Raw genomic sequence first — 14602 nt, 5'->3', positions numbered from 1 at the left:
CACTCCTCCTTTAAAGTCTCTTTCATATGTAATATTTTCCTTTGGCAGATTTTCTAGGTCTCCACAAATAGAAAGAATACTCACACCAGGACAGAGACATTCAAGAGAGGCTGGAGGTAAATAAGGGCAAAGCAAAATTGAAACAGTAGAAGGAACCCTTCTGAAACATGATCAAAACTAATTAGAAGTAAACTGCTTGGTTTGACACCGACAAAACCAACAGTTTTGGCTTCCTTACACAAATACATGGGTTTAATATGTGTGTGTGTGTGTACTGGTTGAGTACCCTGTTCTTGCCACACTGTTGTGGTTGATGTTTGGCACTGTATTTGCTTTTATCTTTCATCTCAGTTCAGAATAATCACACAGGAAAAAAAAAACCCACACAGTAATTAAGATGTGATAAAAATGTCCATGATATAACAGTAATGGAAGCAAAAGGCATATTTCTTTTTTTCCAGCTGATGCTAACAGCAGTTTATTTACTACAGGATTAAAATTATTAAATATGCCACTCATCTCTTTTTATGAAACCATTTTCACACTGCACTTATTTTCACTGAAATAAACAAAGAAAATATACATACCTGCTTCTTGTGGCAATCCCTCAGGGCTGACACCAAGCCCTCTTCCAGCTTACCAAATGCCATTTCCACATCTGAAACCCACCACTTCTACGTCCAAAACCCATCAGATTTATGAACCAGTAAGTGCAACCTGGGTGGGGGAGTCAAAACCCTACTGTTCTCTGTGCTTCTCTTCATAGGCCAGTATCACTTCCATGAAACAGACACACACCATTTTGTGTACAGTTTCCTCAAGGTGTTGCAACCAAGAGACTGCTTTTTGAAAGAAAAAGCCAAAACATGCATAAGTTTATGCATGTAACATAAATGGTATATTTTATACTAACAATATAGGAAGTTCATCTCATTAATCTTTACAAAGGATTTTCTTTACATCAACATGCTTTATAAACTTGAACTGAGAGTGGGGTTTTTGTTTGTTTATTTCTTCTGCTTTCTCTCTCCTATTGCCTCTTCAGTAGGATTTCATTCAGAGGAACCCCTCCCAGTTACCAAGATACCAGACATTTTGTTTTACACATCCATTTGGCTTAAACACACAGACATACTGCCTTAGAGCTCCGAATATGAAAGTATGAAGTTTTGCTCCATGACTGCAGAATGGAAAACACAGACAATGCAGTCTTTCCTATGTCTCCGTGCACTCAAATGTAGCTGTGTCTTGGAGAAACTAACTCTAAGAGGCAAGCTGCATACATTTACTCATTGAGTCTGGGGCCTCCCTGCTGAGACAATCAATCATTAGAACCACATGCAACATTGATTTTATGCAATGTGAATGCTTATCCATTCAGCACTGTTCTGAGAACAATAAGTTATTGTCTCAGAAGCTGCTGAACTGTTCTTTCTGACCTACCACTACCCAGTTAGCACACATACTGGCTGGCCAATTAGCAAACACAAGGCTCAAAAACAGCTAAAAACCCAGTTCAGCTGACAGGGGACATGGGAGAGAGCTGCAGATCTGGAGAGGCGTGTGCTAAAGGATAAGAGGGGAGGGAACCTGAAAGTATAATGGAAGACGAAATAAAAGGACAAAGGAAGAGAGGAAGTATGAGAAATTCAGCACCCAAATGTAGGCTTCATCAGTTCTGTGGCTTTTAGTAATTTTTTTCTTTTCGCTGCTTTTTAACACTTAAATCTCTACACTTCTTGCATGAATCTTACAATTGTATTTCTTATTCTAATAATTTCAGCTCATAGTACTTCAATTGATCTTAGCAAGTAATATGCACTGAATGTCCAAGTGATTCATCAACATTTCGTTCTGAAATTTTAAAGACAATTAAAAAAAAAATAGTATTGTCCATAACTGGATGCCAGTTGAACAAATAATAAGAGTGCTTCTGATTTCCCTGATGGCACAAACTGACATGGTGATGTTATCTGACTGTGTGATCACTACACAGGAGGTTTTTATAGGAAAAGCTGGGGTTAATCACTTTATTGTCAGTCATAAGGAGAATCTGAAGGACTCAGTATAGCTCAGTATAAATAGCTCAGTATAAAACTGAGAAGTCTTAAAATTGTTATTACTTATGGCTAGTGAATATTTCACAAATTGTCAATTCAGATCTAAATGCCTTGTATAACTACACACCTCTCCAAAGACCATGGAGGCTGAAGATGACTGTCTACACACCAACGTGCTCTATGCCTGAAAACTAGAACAGAAGATACGTTGGGTTGCTCTTTTTATACGTGGCACATAGCAGTGAGTGGATGAAACGAGCCACCGAGATTTAGTTATGTAAAGAAGCTAACAAGACTCTGTCATCATGTTTGAAAAGGTTCACCATCCAACCGTTTAAGCCTCACAAGCCCTTCATCCTCTTGGAGAATATCAGTTCTTCTGTTAGATGTCACATGGCATCTATAAGGGCTTTGCCTCAGACACATGAATAACTCTGGCACTCAAAAAATTAATGGCCACAGCTGGATAGTCACTGAGGCCAGGACTATCATCTGGCACATAGATAACATAGTATAAAGCTTGTGAAATACATCAAAGTGCCTTCGCTTTTATACAAATTGGTCTCAAGGTGTCAGAAGACCTAGCAGATTGCTGTTCAAGGGAGGAAAACAGAAGGAGAGCTACAAAACCCAAAACCATTCCTCGTACAGTGGTCAGAAGATCAGTCAGAAACAGCCTGACAGAGACCATAAAATCATTCAGTCTTACTTATCATCACTCCACATAGCATGCTTGAAATTTGATCAATCAGCACCAGAAGCAGAATAGATTTCCTAATTTCATTGACCTTTTCTATTTCTAATCCCCACAAACCTACAATTCAAACATCCAAATAAATGCAAATTGCACATATCTAGATTTCCAACATGAGCCAGGACAGGATTTGTAACACTTTTCCTCAGCACAGTGGTTTCATCGCCCCTTTCTGAACACCATGTACCTGTCCTAGCTAGGGGGAAAACGTTCACTACCTTCTGTATACAAAGTGTTTCTATTTGTAAAGTAAATTAACACTCGGAAGCAAAAGTGTTGCTCTATGATACTCTTGCCTTGCACGGCTAGCTGGAAAGCTTGCCTTTCTGTAGACAAAATGAAGTACAATAGTGTGCAAGGAGGTTCACATGTTTCAGCTGTGTTCCTTTGAAATGATGTCTAGCAGGTCTGGTGAAGAAACAAAATAGAGGCAAGGAAAAGCTATGTACTTACTTTCCATTCAGCCAGAGCTTTTTTCACAAAGAGAAAGTCTAAAAAGAGTACAGAGATCTTAACATTGCCTGCGTTTAATCACGTTAAAGCTAAGAATTCCCTCCTAGTTAAGGAAGAATTCAGAACAATACAATACAATCAATTTTTGATTTAAAACAGTAACAATGAATACTACCATAAGGACGAGATAAGGTGGTGAACTTTACATGGTGCCAGTCCATGCAAGAGAAAAACAAGGTAAATAATTACTTTTATTTTAATAATAAAGAATGCAAATTTCACTCCTGTTATTCTCCCTGGTAAGGCAGAGACTCCTGTAATAATGTTAATTCAGTATGTTATATACACACCTATCAAATCAATACTCAAACTAAACTATCAGTATGTTATTATTATTAAAAAAAAACTATTTAATAACCCACTGTAAATAGTTCAAATATAAGATATAAGTAAACACAAAACGTTAGCTGTACTACGAAGCCTCTGTTGATTTCATCAAATCTGTTTGCATGTTCAGGCAACTGGCTTTTGATATCTCCAGAGACAGTGAAAATACTTTCTAGATGAGACCATGTGTGTTGAACTTCCATCCAAATGGAAATGACAGAAACTGCCACGTTTAATTTATTTTGCCAACCTTTCACTTGTTCAGTGAAATATACCACATATTTACTTTTCAGAATCATTTGCAGCTGAACCTAGAAAAACCAAAAACAGTGAAAAACTGCACTAATCAAAATAATTTATCAAACAGAGGAACTAGAGTTAATAAGAGTTTAACTAATCCTCCTTTGACTCATTATTGTATATCATAACAGATACCTTTTAATAAAATGTTGTCCATTTACAGTGTTCAATGATTTGCTTTTAAACGTAAGAAAATATAACCTTAGAAAGCTGTAATTTTGTTAACTCCTACATGGAAACAGGTGTTTGGCTTTTTTTTTTTTTTTTTAGTAAATATAGTTACATAGCATACATATAATTTCCCAATACTAACATCTGGATAAGACATTACTCTCTGCAATAAAGACTCAGGAAAAAAGTTTTAACTAAGCAAGTGTATCAAGGGAGTAAATAACATTGATATACTAATGTTTTTCCTATTAATTAAATCCTTACTTGATTGTGGTCTAAAGTTTGAAGCAGCTGTCCATCTGTCTTTAATAAAGGAGCTCCATTCCTGTGATGCTCTTCATAAGAAAATTCCATGGCAGTACATTCTTGTCTAATTTCTCTCAAAACCTTGGGACAAGAAAAGTAGTAATAACATCTGTCTATACATATCATATTGCATATTTTGAGTTGAGAACTTCAAATTATATTTAATTCACAGTAATGGTAAACTACACCACAGACAGGAAGTTAGTTTCACTAGGCTGTGAATTTTGCTCCCTACGTAACATGAAAATATTCACTTCTATTATTAATTTCTCGAAACAAAAACCTTAATCAAATAGATAGTTTGTTACACACTATTCTGCAAAAGCAGGAGGAAAATATAGGCACTTCTCACCTTTCCAGTACCCAATTCTTTCACAGCATCGTCAACTATACTTTGGACTTCATCCTCTATAATACCTTATGAAGCTGGAGTCCCAGAAGGCATGTCAAGGTAATGTCTTCTGCTACTAAAAGCCTGACCTGTAAAACAAAGAGACAGCAGAGCACAAAATAAGTGTTCAAATAAGAAAAGTCAGATATAAGCATATAACAGTATTCAAACAGAATCCAAGTAAAAAACAATGAAAAAAGTTATATGCATTCTAAATACTGGACATACTTTCAGATCTGTACCAAAACCATGAACTTAATCAGTCTAGCTGAAATGTTTCTTCATGCTGTTGCTGTATTTTTTCCATTTTGAAACAGTTTCATACTGTGACACATTGTATATCATAACACTAAAAGGCAAATTTATTTTCACGGCCACCATTGAAGCTGATGTAAGCTACGGGCACAGTAGTTGCACACCAGCCTTCTTTGGCATGGTGAGGGCAGTGGGGGTTTCCCATATTTTGTTACTGGTTTGTATTACATCAATTAAAAAAAAAAAAAAAAAAGCTTTATAATTTTAATCAAGGCTTTGAAAATATTTAACACAGGCAAAAATATTCAATACAAACAAAAATCTTGTGCTAGGCCTGTTTAGGAGCTTTTGGCACTAAAAATAATTATAAATGTTCTTTTTTTTAAACTGTATGTGAAAAATCTTTGGTATATTGGAGTAGAAATATTCTGTTATACTCACACTCTTCTGTGGTTTTCTTTCAGCTTTCCAGATTATTTCATTTTAGAATGACTGAGAGTTGAACCTCAATTTATTTTTTTCCAAAATGTTTAAAACACTTTTTATTCAAATTTTGGAAACCAACAACCTGCCCATGTTATACCCTAGGAAGAAAATCTCTGGGAGTCTTTTTGAGAAATTAAAATAACTTTTGGTGGTGGTGGTTATTTGTTCATACAAACTTCTTTACTTTTCCAGCTATATGATCAACAGTCAGGTAAAATGTATACATCTTTCCTTGTTCTGGCACCCCTCTCTTTTTTTTTTTCCTCCTTCTCCTACCTGCTGTCAGGTCAGTAGTCTCTCTACACACAAATTCTTAAAAACATATTAGTAGGCTTACACTTCAGGTGGCCTTTCTTTCCTTACCTTCCATTTCCTTCTGCCCATCATTTCCTCTGATCACTATTAAGAGATGTTCTCTTTTGCTCTCCAGAAAAGTTTCTAGCCACGTTGCTTGGTTTTCTTATAAATATTTAACACGAATTATTACTGGGAAGTATTCCCCTGTCCCAGACAAGACAGAGAACCTTTCAAGCTTACTCCCATTTTCAGGCTCAGCAGGGGCAAAGTCAGGTGTGGAAGAACCTTCTAATTTAACAAGCCAGATCTGCCTTAGAATCATGGAATCATTTTGGTTGGAAGAGACCCTTAAGATCATTGAATCCAACCATAGTTCTCTTGAGATAATTGAGTCCTTTTTTTTTTTTTTCTGAGCAAGGACCACAAATTCACTTCTCAGCCCACAAGATGCCTGTCTGAAACCTCAATCTCTGCTCCACTTAGACATTGTATAGTTGGCAGCAGTGTCTTTGCCACATGGCTGACAGTTCTGCTGCATCTATGGGTAGAGAATGAAAGACCATTTCAAGAGTCTCTCTGCCTGAATACTTACACTTGTCATGTTTGTGACCCGGTACTGGTGTCTGTCTCTAATTGCGGCATTTCGCAACTCCAGTATTGCTCTCCATGATGACATCAGATGCTTGGCCTTTTAGTCCAAGGCCCTATACACATCCCAGGAATGAACTTTTCTATCCAAAGACCACATTTCCTAATGAATAGGATTGAAATAATTGCAATAATTACTTTCCATTGACAGCCACCTTGTTTATAACTTCAAGAAAAATTTAAGAGGTTTGTCAGAAAATTCTGCTTTCCTGTTGCATGTGCAGATACGTGGGGCAGCTGTAAGTAGTACAATGCTAGGGAAGATTTTATTTGGAGTAATTGGTTTATGTGGAAGATAAAGCAAAGGCTCTGGAAATGTACTTTCCAGTACAGCACTTAAAATAATGGAACTGTGTTAACACTGTGTTTGCACTGTGATTTTATTATTACAGTTGGATCAGAGCCATTTACTTTACCACAGCCCAACAAATCAAGTCAAATTTTCTTATTGGAGATAAAAGTATTAATAAATTTAATATATTCAAAGCCCCCATTCAAAGGTATAAGGGAGACCTCATGCACACTGAAGCATGATGAACATGACACAAGCAATCAGCTCATGGGCAGTGATCAGCACCTTCTCTAGTCCACAACCTGTCACATGTGCCCAGTGACTGATGCAAAAGCAGAAGGAGAACACATTTATCTCAACACTCTCCTCATTTTTACCACCCCTATCACAGCATATGACCCCTGGTATTGTAACAAGTAGAGTGTTGTAATTTTGAAGCAGTTTAAGCCAAGACATCTGCTGATTCTTCTCTTGAACCACTACTGATTGGGTATGTGATGAAAGCTATTTATTCCTGAATTAAATCATTGTGTAAAGAAAAAGAAACTTTATACCCATTAGGTTAAGAACTTCCTTGCATACTCAATTATTATTGTTCCGTAGGTGTCTTACAAATAGCCTGGGGGCCTCTGTTATTTTTGCTTCATACTTCTCTTGTCTCATGGGAACTGTCTTCTGCAGGGCTAATATCAACAAAACATTGAAAATACAGAGAAACAGAGAAAGAGTGCTCCCTTTAGAAAGGAGCATCTTTGCTGCAACTCCCAACACTCTGGAGCTATGTCTTAGATCAGAGCAGATAAACCTCTGCAAATTTAATCTGTCTCTCAAAATAATGCCTTCCTTCTAGTCTGTCATAAACCCCACCTTCTTTATTCCTTCATGTACTGCTTCAATTCAGAGACATGACAGCATGGTTTGGCCCTGTATAATACCTCCACAGGGACTGCAAATTGATCCAGAAGAATAAAGTTTTAAAGGAAAGCTCCCAAGCCAAAACATGTCCAGAACAATCAGTCTGGATTCAAGCAATAAATCCACTGAAACACCAAAGTGGGAGGGAAGAGTGAGAATGGGGTGGCACGAAGACAGATAAATTGCAGAAAGAGACAGCTATGGAACCTGCCTTGGCAAAGCTTCTGAGCTCCATGTCCATCTGTTCCACATTAATCTGTCTCCACTGGGTTTTAGCCCAATCATCAATGCTGTTCTGAAGCAGAAAGCACAGATAAGTGTCAACATTTGGTAAAGACAATCTTCTGCTACATAACAGATAAATGGATGCAGGGTAAAGTCAGTCAAACAGCAACAGCTCCTGAACCTTATTTTTTTCAACCCTACACTACTACTACCTAAAAGTACACAAATATTCCATCTTCTCAAAATTGAACCCAAAACCCAAGCATTTAAACAGTTTCAATATTTCAGTATCCGACAGGTATGCATACATAACCTTCTTGTGCTATTAAACACACACCTGTATCTACTGCTAATATAGATATACTTGAGAGATGTGGCAGAAACTGCCCTACACCCCCTCTTGATAACACAAATGCCAAGCAAACAACTGTGGAAAGAAAATCTAGTGCATGTATTTTTAACCTTACCTATGAAAAAAAACTTCTAGAGGCAAAGAGAACTTTACAAGGCTGATTGCCCACACAGGTCTGTACACTGACTTTTCTGGACTCTTACTTCTTGTCTTCTACAGTCTTCTAATGTACAATCCTCAGTTCTGAAGTGGAATTTTCTGGCTTTTTGAATTTTTACTCATTGATTTTAAGTAGTCATGCAGGTTGTTTGCATTAAAAAGGCTAAAAATGAAACTACAAAGGTTGTTTTGTTTTGGGATTATCTTGAAATTGGTTAACTTGAGAACAGAGATATTTTTGCTCTGAGTATCCTAAAACATAGCAACTATAATTTCAAAAACAAAAGCAACATGAAAATATTCAGTATTTTAAACTTAAAAAAAAAAAAAAAAAAAACAAAAAAAAACCAACACACAAGCAAAACCAAAACAAACCCAAAACTATAAACACTTATAGGATCAAATTAAAGTATAAAATTGAGAATATAGTCTAACTTTATATTTTTTCAAAAATCTTACACTAATATAAACACTAATATACCAAATTTCTTGAGCAACTGCACTTCTTTTTGGCATTATTTCATTTGCTTGTAGCCTGGAATAGCTACTTCAAATAATTCTGTGGGTTCCTGTGTTGGTAATATGTCATTTTCCAGCATTTCAAGCTCTTGATTAAACTCGAATAGGAAGAGAGCACTCAAAAAAGCACAGTTATAGTGTATATTGAGCTTAGCCAAACCTGGCAGTGAAATCTACAGATCCCGTATATATTATTCAATATAAGAAAAGCTGAGATCAATTATTGTAAAGAGGTTAAAAAGCTGCATTTGCATTGTCTTTCAAAGCACCCAGAAGGCATATGAAATACTCTACATTCAAACCATAAAATTAAAAGTGGTACAGAAAACAATTATACTCATACAATAAACCTCTTAACTTACTAAACCACTACTTCTTAAAGTTGTACAAATATGAACAAACTCTCTTCACAATCTTTTTAAAAGATCTACTAAATAATCCACTTTAGATTACTGCATTATGCACATTATGCTGATTTTTTTAAAGAACATGAATAAAGAGTATGAGCAAGTACTCTCGTTTTTGTTACTTATTTTATTCGTGAGTATATGCAACACTAGAAGAGAAGCAAGAGAAACCTAGATTTGTTATTGCTAGAATTATACCAGCTTCTTGAAAAAAGAAGAAACAAGTTCCATCTACTTACCCTGATGAAACACAGGTAATGACACCTGTCACTAGTCATATTCTCATAAAAAAACCCAGAGATAAAAAAGACTGACCACAGAAACCAACATACATCAAGTAAACTGCCTTTTCTTCTGATAACTGCAACCTCAGATGCCTGAAGAGGAGTTACTTTGTGCTTTACTGACACAGCTCTCTTCTTAACAGCATTCATTTTTTCAGGCAATTCCAATTTAATAAAGTAACATCATCTTGAAGGAAAAAATATAACAGTATCTCACATGGCAGAAATGTATCAGTAAAATGTGTATATTGACAGTGAGGATACCCGAACACCTGCATATGAATAAGAAATAACAGTGGAGGATTTATTTAACCACAAGCTAAACTCTTATGTCATAGCTTTTACTCGAATTTTTGTCAGCTCTAAAATAATTAATTTTATGGATCATTTGTAATCATAAACCAGTTTAACTTAATGAACTCAGTAATTTTATGTACATTCACATAAAACTTAATTCAGAAATATGTTGGGGATCTTCCACACAGTAAAACAGCTCCACTCCTGCTGTTTTATTTTCAAATATAGAAAGCTGACCTGGAAATAGCTTTCTCATTCTACAAATCTCCCCAAGATCTCCAGGAAAAAAAAAATAAAAATCAGTAAACAATGAAAAACAAACAAACCCACAAAACAACAAACCCCCCACACCATTCCATCAGGATGGGAAAAAAAAACCTGACAGATTCTTTGTCTGTGTCAAAAGAAAGTAGAACAACAATAAGCCCGAATCCAGGTCACTTCAGAGTAACTAGAAGACTAGTTTAAGGTACATGTCAAAAATCCAACATTTACGTTCCTAGTCATCCCCTCTATCTGGCTTGGATCACGTTGACAGAGAAACAGAAATTCCACTGTGGACTGGAAAACTTACTGAAACTGGTAAGATGTTTTCAGATTGACTAATTAGATTATCTGATTAAAACTATCAGTTGAACTTCTACCCAATTCTATGTAATACTGTTTAGAGTGTAGTGCATCTACCAGAACAGACCACATAAAGGTCTCTCATATGCAGACGCTTCTCTAGACAAAAAGGAGGATACACCCTTGTGTATTAGCAATGTCAGTGATCAACAGCTGGAATTGTTATTGATTGTTATTTAATTCACGTCTGTCTAGTGCTCCTACAGGAACTTTCCATTCCTTGTGTTGCCATGTAAAAGCACGTTTACTGAAGGATCAGGAGAGAAGGAAGAGATGGGACACAATTTTCACGTAACTTGGATGTCTAAGTCCCACATAAGTATCTTTGAATGTCTTGCCACCATAGAACAATAATGTTTTTCTTTCTTCCAATCCCTAACATTCTGTGAGTCACATAATCATAAAATGTTAGGGATGGAAAGGGACCTCAAAAGATCATCTAGATTTTAGTGTTGACTGATCCAAAAAATCATTGTGCAAATCTTTTACAGTTATTGAAAATAAGTTCTGAGAGTACTACTGAGTACATTTCAATGCATAAACAGGAAGTGTTCAGAATATACCAGAAATTTTGAACTGTACACACGCACAACATGGATGTTAAATTTACTGGAGTAAGAGACCATATTATGCAGATCACACTTGTTTAGTGATTAGTGATGCCTCATTTAAGGGCTGTTAACTTTCACCAAATCAGTGACTATAAACACTTACAGATGAGGCAGAGTAGGATCAAAATATTTCTATTTGTTCCTTCAGTTCTTTAGACCATTTGAGGTTTACTGAAGTAACTGGTATATTTTTGTTAATTATTCCACTCTTTTTTCTGCCTACTTAGTAGAACAGAAGTGAAGCCATTATGTACCGACAAGACGTAACGTTTTATTTTCACATTGCGACATAACTTTTTAAGGTGTTCATCATGTATACATCTGCATTTATTCAGTTCTTCATAATATGTTTCCAATCAAATATTGTAATTTGGGCTAAATATCTCCATGATGACTGATTTTTGTAGAAAGCTTCCAAAGATAGCTAAGAGCTTGAAAATAAAAATTAGAAGCACAAACCAAAACAACAAAAAACAGCAAAAAAGAATAAAACAAATTAAGCATCAGAGTTCTCTTCCTTTAATACTCTACCCTCTATTTGATATCTCATCCAAAATTCTTCTGAAGTATTGGAACTGTACCAAGCTATACTATGGTTATGTGCCATGTACTGATAAACAGACCACATATTTCCAAATAAGCTCTTAAATTGTGCTAAATAGATGAATTCTAGAATGCCAAAGAACAAAAAGTCAGCTTAGATCTTAGAAAGTATAGAACGAGGATTTCCAGACCCAGGCATCTACCCCACACTCAAGATTCTTTCTAAATCCTACCCTGCATGTTTCTAACCTATCTGTTTTCTCTCCTTTTTCCAGATATAGTCTCTCTCATAAGTCAGTAGGATCTTCCTCCAGTGTCTCACATCAATACAGTCTTAATTATATGTTCATTTTTTTTTGGGGGGTGGGAACCCTACTGCTGTAAAAAAAGTTACCAAACAAGACAGAAGCAGAAGTGATTTCTCTGAGGATAAGTCATCTTCCATTCTTCTTGCTATGATTAAAGACAAGTTATCTGCCTTTTGAAAAAATAAATTTAATACTGTATTGTCTGAATTCAGTGAGAAAATAAGTTTAGAAAGAAATGGGGTAAACACCAATGTTAAATGCAAGATACTCATTTAAGTGCTAACAATGCCAAAAGCAACAACCTAAAGGAAATTCATTGACACAAAATTTATAGTTGTGTTAATCATTACTGCCTTATACTTACGACAACTAATTTGCAATAATTTGACACAGTTCGAGTGCAATGCGTACAATGCCATAGACATGTATGGCTAAAAGGGACTTCAAGAGCAAGCAGACTGTATTCCTGCCCCAAGGTGAGGTGTGCTATAGCTCTGCCATTTCCAGTAGATGTTTTTCTAGCCCTCCCTGAAAGACTTTTGAATAATGAGGAGTTTGTCACTTCCCCTAGCAATCTCTTCTAGAGATTCATTACATTTGGCATAAAGTGGTCTTCCCAGTCAGACTTGAACTTTCTGTACTTTAAATGAAGTTCATTATGTTCTTGACGTAGAGAACAGAAGTCTTTAATGCATTTGTCTGTTCTGTCTTTTCTTCTTTAGCCTCAATAACCATCAACAGATCATCTTTCCTGATTTGTAATGCTTATACTTGTGCACAATACTCTGTTGGAGACCTCATCAATGGTCATTAAAAGGTGAGATTTCTCGTTAACAATCTTACATACTTACTTCTTTCTTAATAACATAATATCACTTACTCAGGTTCTACATAGGACAACTCCTAACTTGTATTTTGAAGAACTGTTGCTGATCAGTTGTTCCCTTTCTTACATCTGAACTATTCCTGCCTAAGAATAACTCATACTACTGCAGAAACACACTCCAACTACCCAGGCCAACTATGCCATACTCTGGATGGAAAGTCTGGATGCATCTGTCATCCATGAGATTCTCCATACCTTGTGCAGTCAAGTGCAAATACTGAATGTCAGCGAGTGGGGAATCTGCCTGTTTCTTTGAACTATGAATCTGGCCTCAGCCATTAGTTAACCTCTGGAAAAAACCTGTATTCAGAACATCATTAAAATTATAGTAGAATCAAAGAACTCAGTTTGATTCTGCAACTGAAATACATGTTAATCAGTATTTCTGGGCATTCCATTCACAAATATCTTACCTAGATATAAAGTATAATTTAAACAATGCACAAAACTATTTTTTTAATAATAAACAAAGAACAGATTCATGTGTATGGATACTGATCTTGAACATGGATTCTAACCCTGAACAGTCATGAAATCCTATACAAAGAACTGAGGCAGGACATCTGTCAGGATCCAGGATTTGGGCTTTGAATTCAGTATAATAATCTTCAAACTCCTGTAATATTAAAGTGAAAATAAAAACATAAAATGCATTTCTTTTCAATAGGAAGAAAATAGGGAGAAAAGATAAAGAGCAGCATATGGTTACACTAAACACACAGCTGGCCTCTGACACTGAACAAGCTTCTGAGATTATTTTATTTCAGGTTTTTCAGTACTATTTTAACTGATGAGCTGATCAGTGCTACCTAACAGCGAAGCTTTTTTTTTTTTTTTTACAGAAACTGAATTAGAAACTGAAGCACTGCCTTAGCCATACAGATTATTTTCAAATAACAGTGTAAGATCTATACGTGTGTGTACTAGTGATAGATCTATACCTGTGTGTACTAGTGATATAGACATTTAAGAAAAACAAATTATTAAAATATTTTGTTTAGGAAGCTTGATAAGAGTGACAGACACCTATGTCAAGTAATATCACTCCTTACTTTTATGCTGTTTCACCCTGTTAACCCTCCCATTAAACAAGGGACTTCCCAACAAGTTTATACAAGCCCAAATTATCTCTGTTTATAATCCTTAAGTAGGATATTATAAGCATCAGACTTCAGCTACTCAGACACTTGAAGTCAACTCACTAAGTAAACAGTATCTTTTGACTCTGACTCATTGTTACATTTAATTAGATTATCTTAAGAATCCACAGCTACCACATGTATTAGGCAACAGAACAACAGGGGTTTTTTTTTATAGCACAGCTGTACTTTTTTAATACTCAAGGTGATTGACCGTGGTCACAAATGAGGTCTTTTGGATAAATAATACCAGACCAGAAAACATAGGTCCATATTAATGTAACTTCATGCTGGCTCTAAAGGGAGAGCTCCAGCATCTTCTGCCTTGTCCTGTAACACAAACAGTAACATGTCCATGTAAAGCTACACTTGTCCCTTTGTAAAATATATTAAACATTGATCATCTTTGAGAAAATATTACTTTTTTTTTTTTTTTTTTCTTTACAGTTTGGCTGTATCTCCATTCTGTTGCAAGCCACTAGAAAAATAAGTAAAAAGCAGTACCAGTAGCCAATATGGACATTTAAACA

At 35.8% G+C, this 14602-nt stretch overlaps 1 protein-coding gene across 1 annotated transcript in view; it reads right to left on the bottom strand.

Annotated features, from left to right (window-relative positions):
* The window catches only part of LOC135578454 (dynein axonemal heavy chain 11-like), a 46069-nt gene that overhangs the window by 11244 nt on the left and 20223 nt on the right, over window positions 1-14602 (bottom strand). Inside the window, exons 4-7 of the mRNA XM_065051286.1 lie at window positions 7927-8010; window positions 6453-6611; window positions 4784-4911; window positions 4390-4512 (exon numbers count right to left, since the gene is read on the bottom strand). Of these exons, the coding sequence (XP_064907358.1) occupies window positions 4390-4479 (90 nt within the window). The 5' untranslated portion in view covers window positions 4480-4512; window positions 4784-4911; window positions 6453-6611; window positions 7927-8010. The remainder of the gene's footprint in view (window positions 1-4389; window positions 4513-4783; window positions 4912-6452; window positions 6612-7926; window positions 8011-14602) is intronic.

This window comes from Columba livia, chromosome 2 (assembly GCF_036013475.1).
Source record: "Columba livia isolate bColLiv1 breed racing homer chromosome 2, bColLiv1.pat.W.v2, whole genome shotgun sequence".
Lineage (NCBI taxonomy): Eukaryota > Metazoa > Chordata > Aves > Columbiformes > Columbidae > Columba > Columba livia.
Note: the sequence above shows the minus strand (reverse complement) of the source record. Positions and strands in the feature narration are given on the sequence as shown.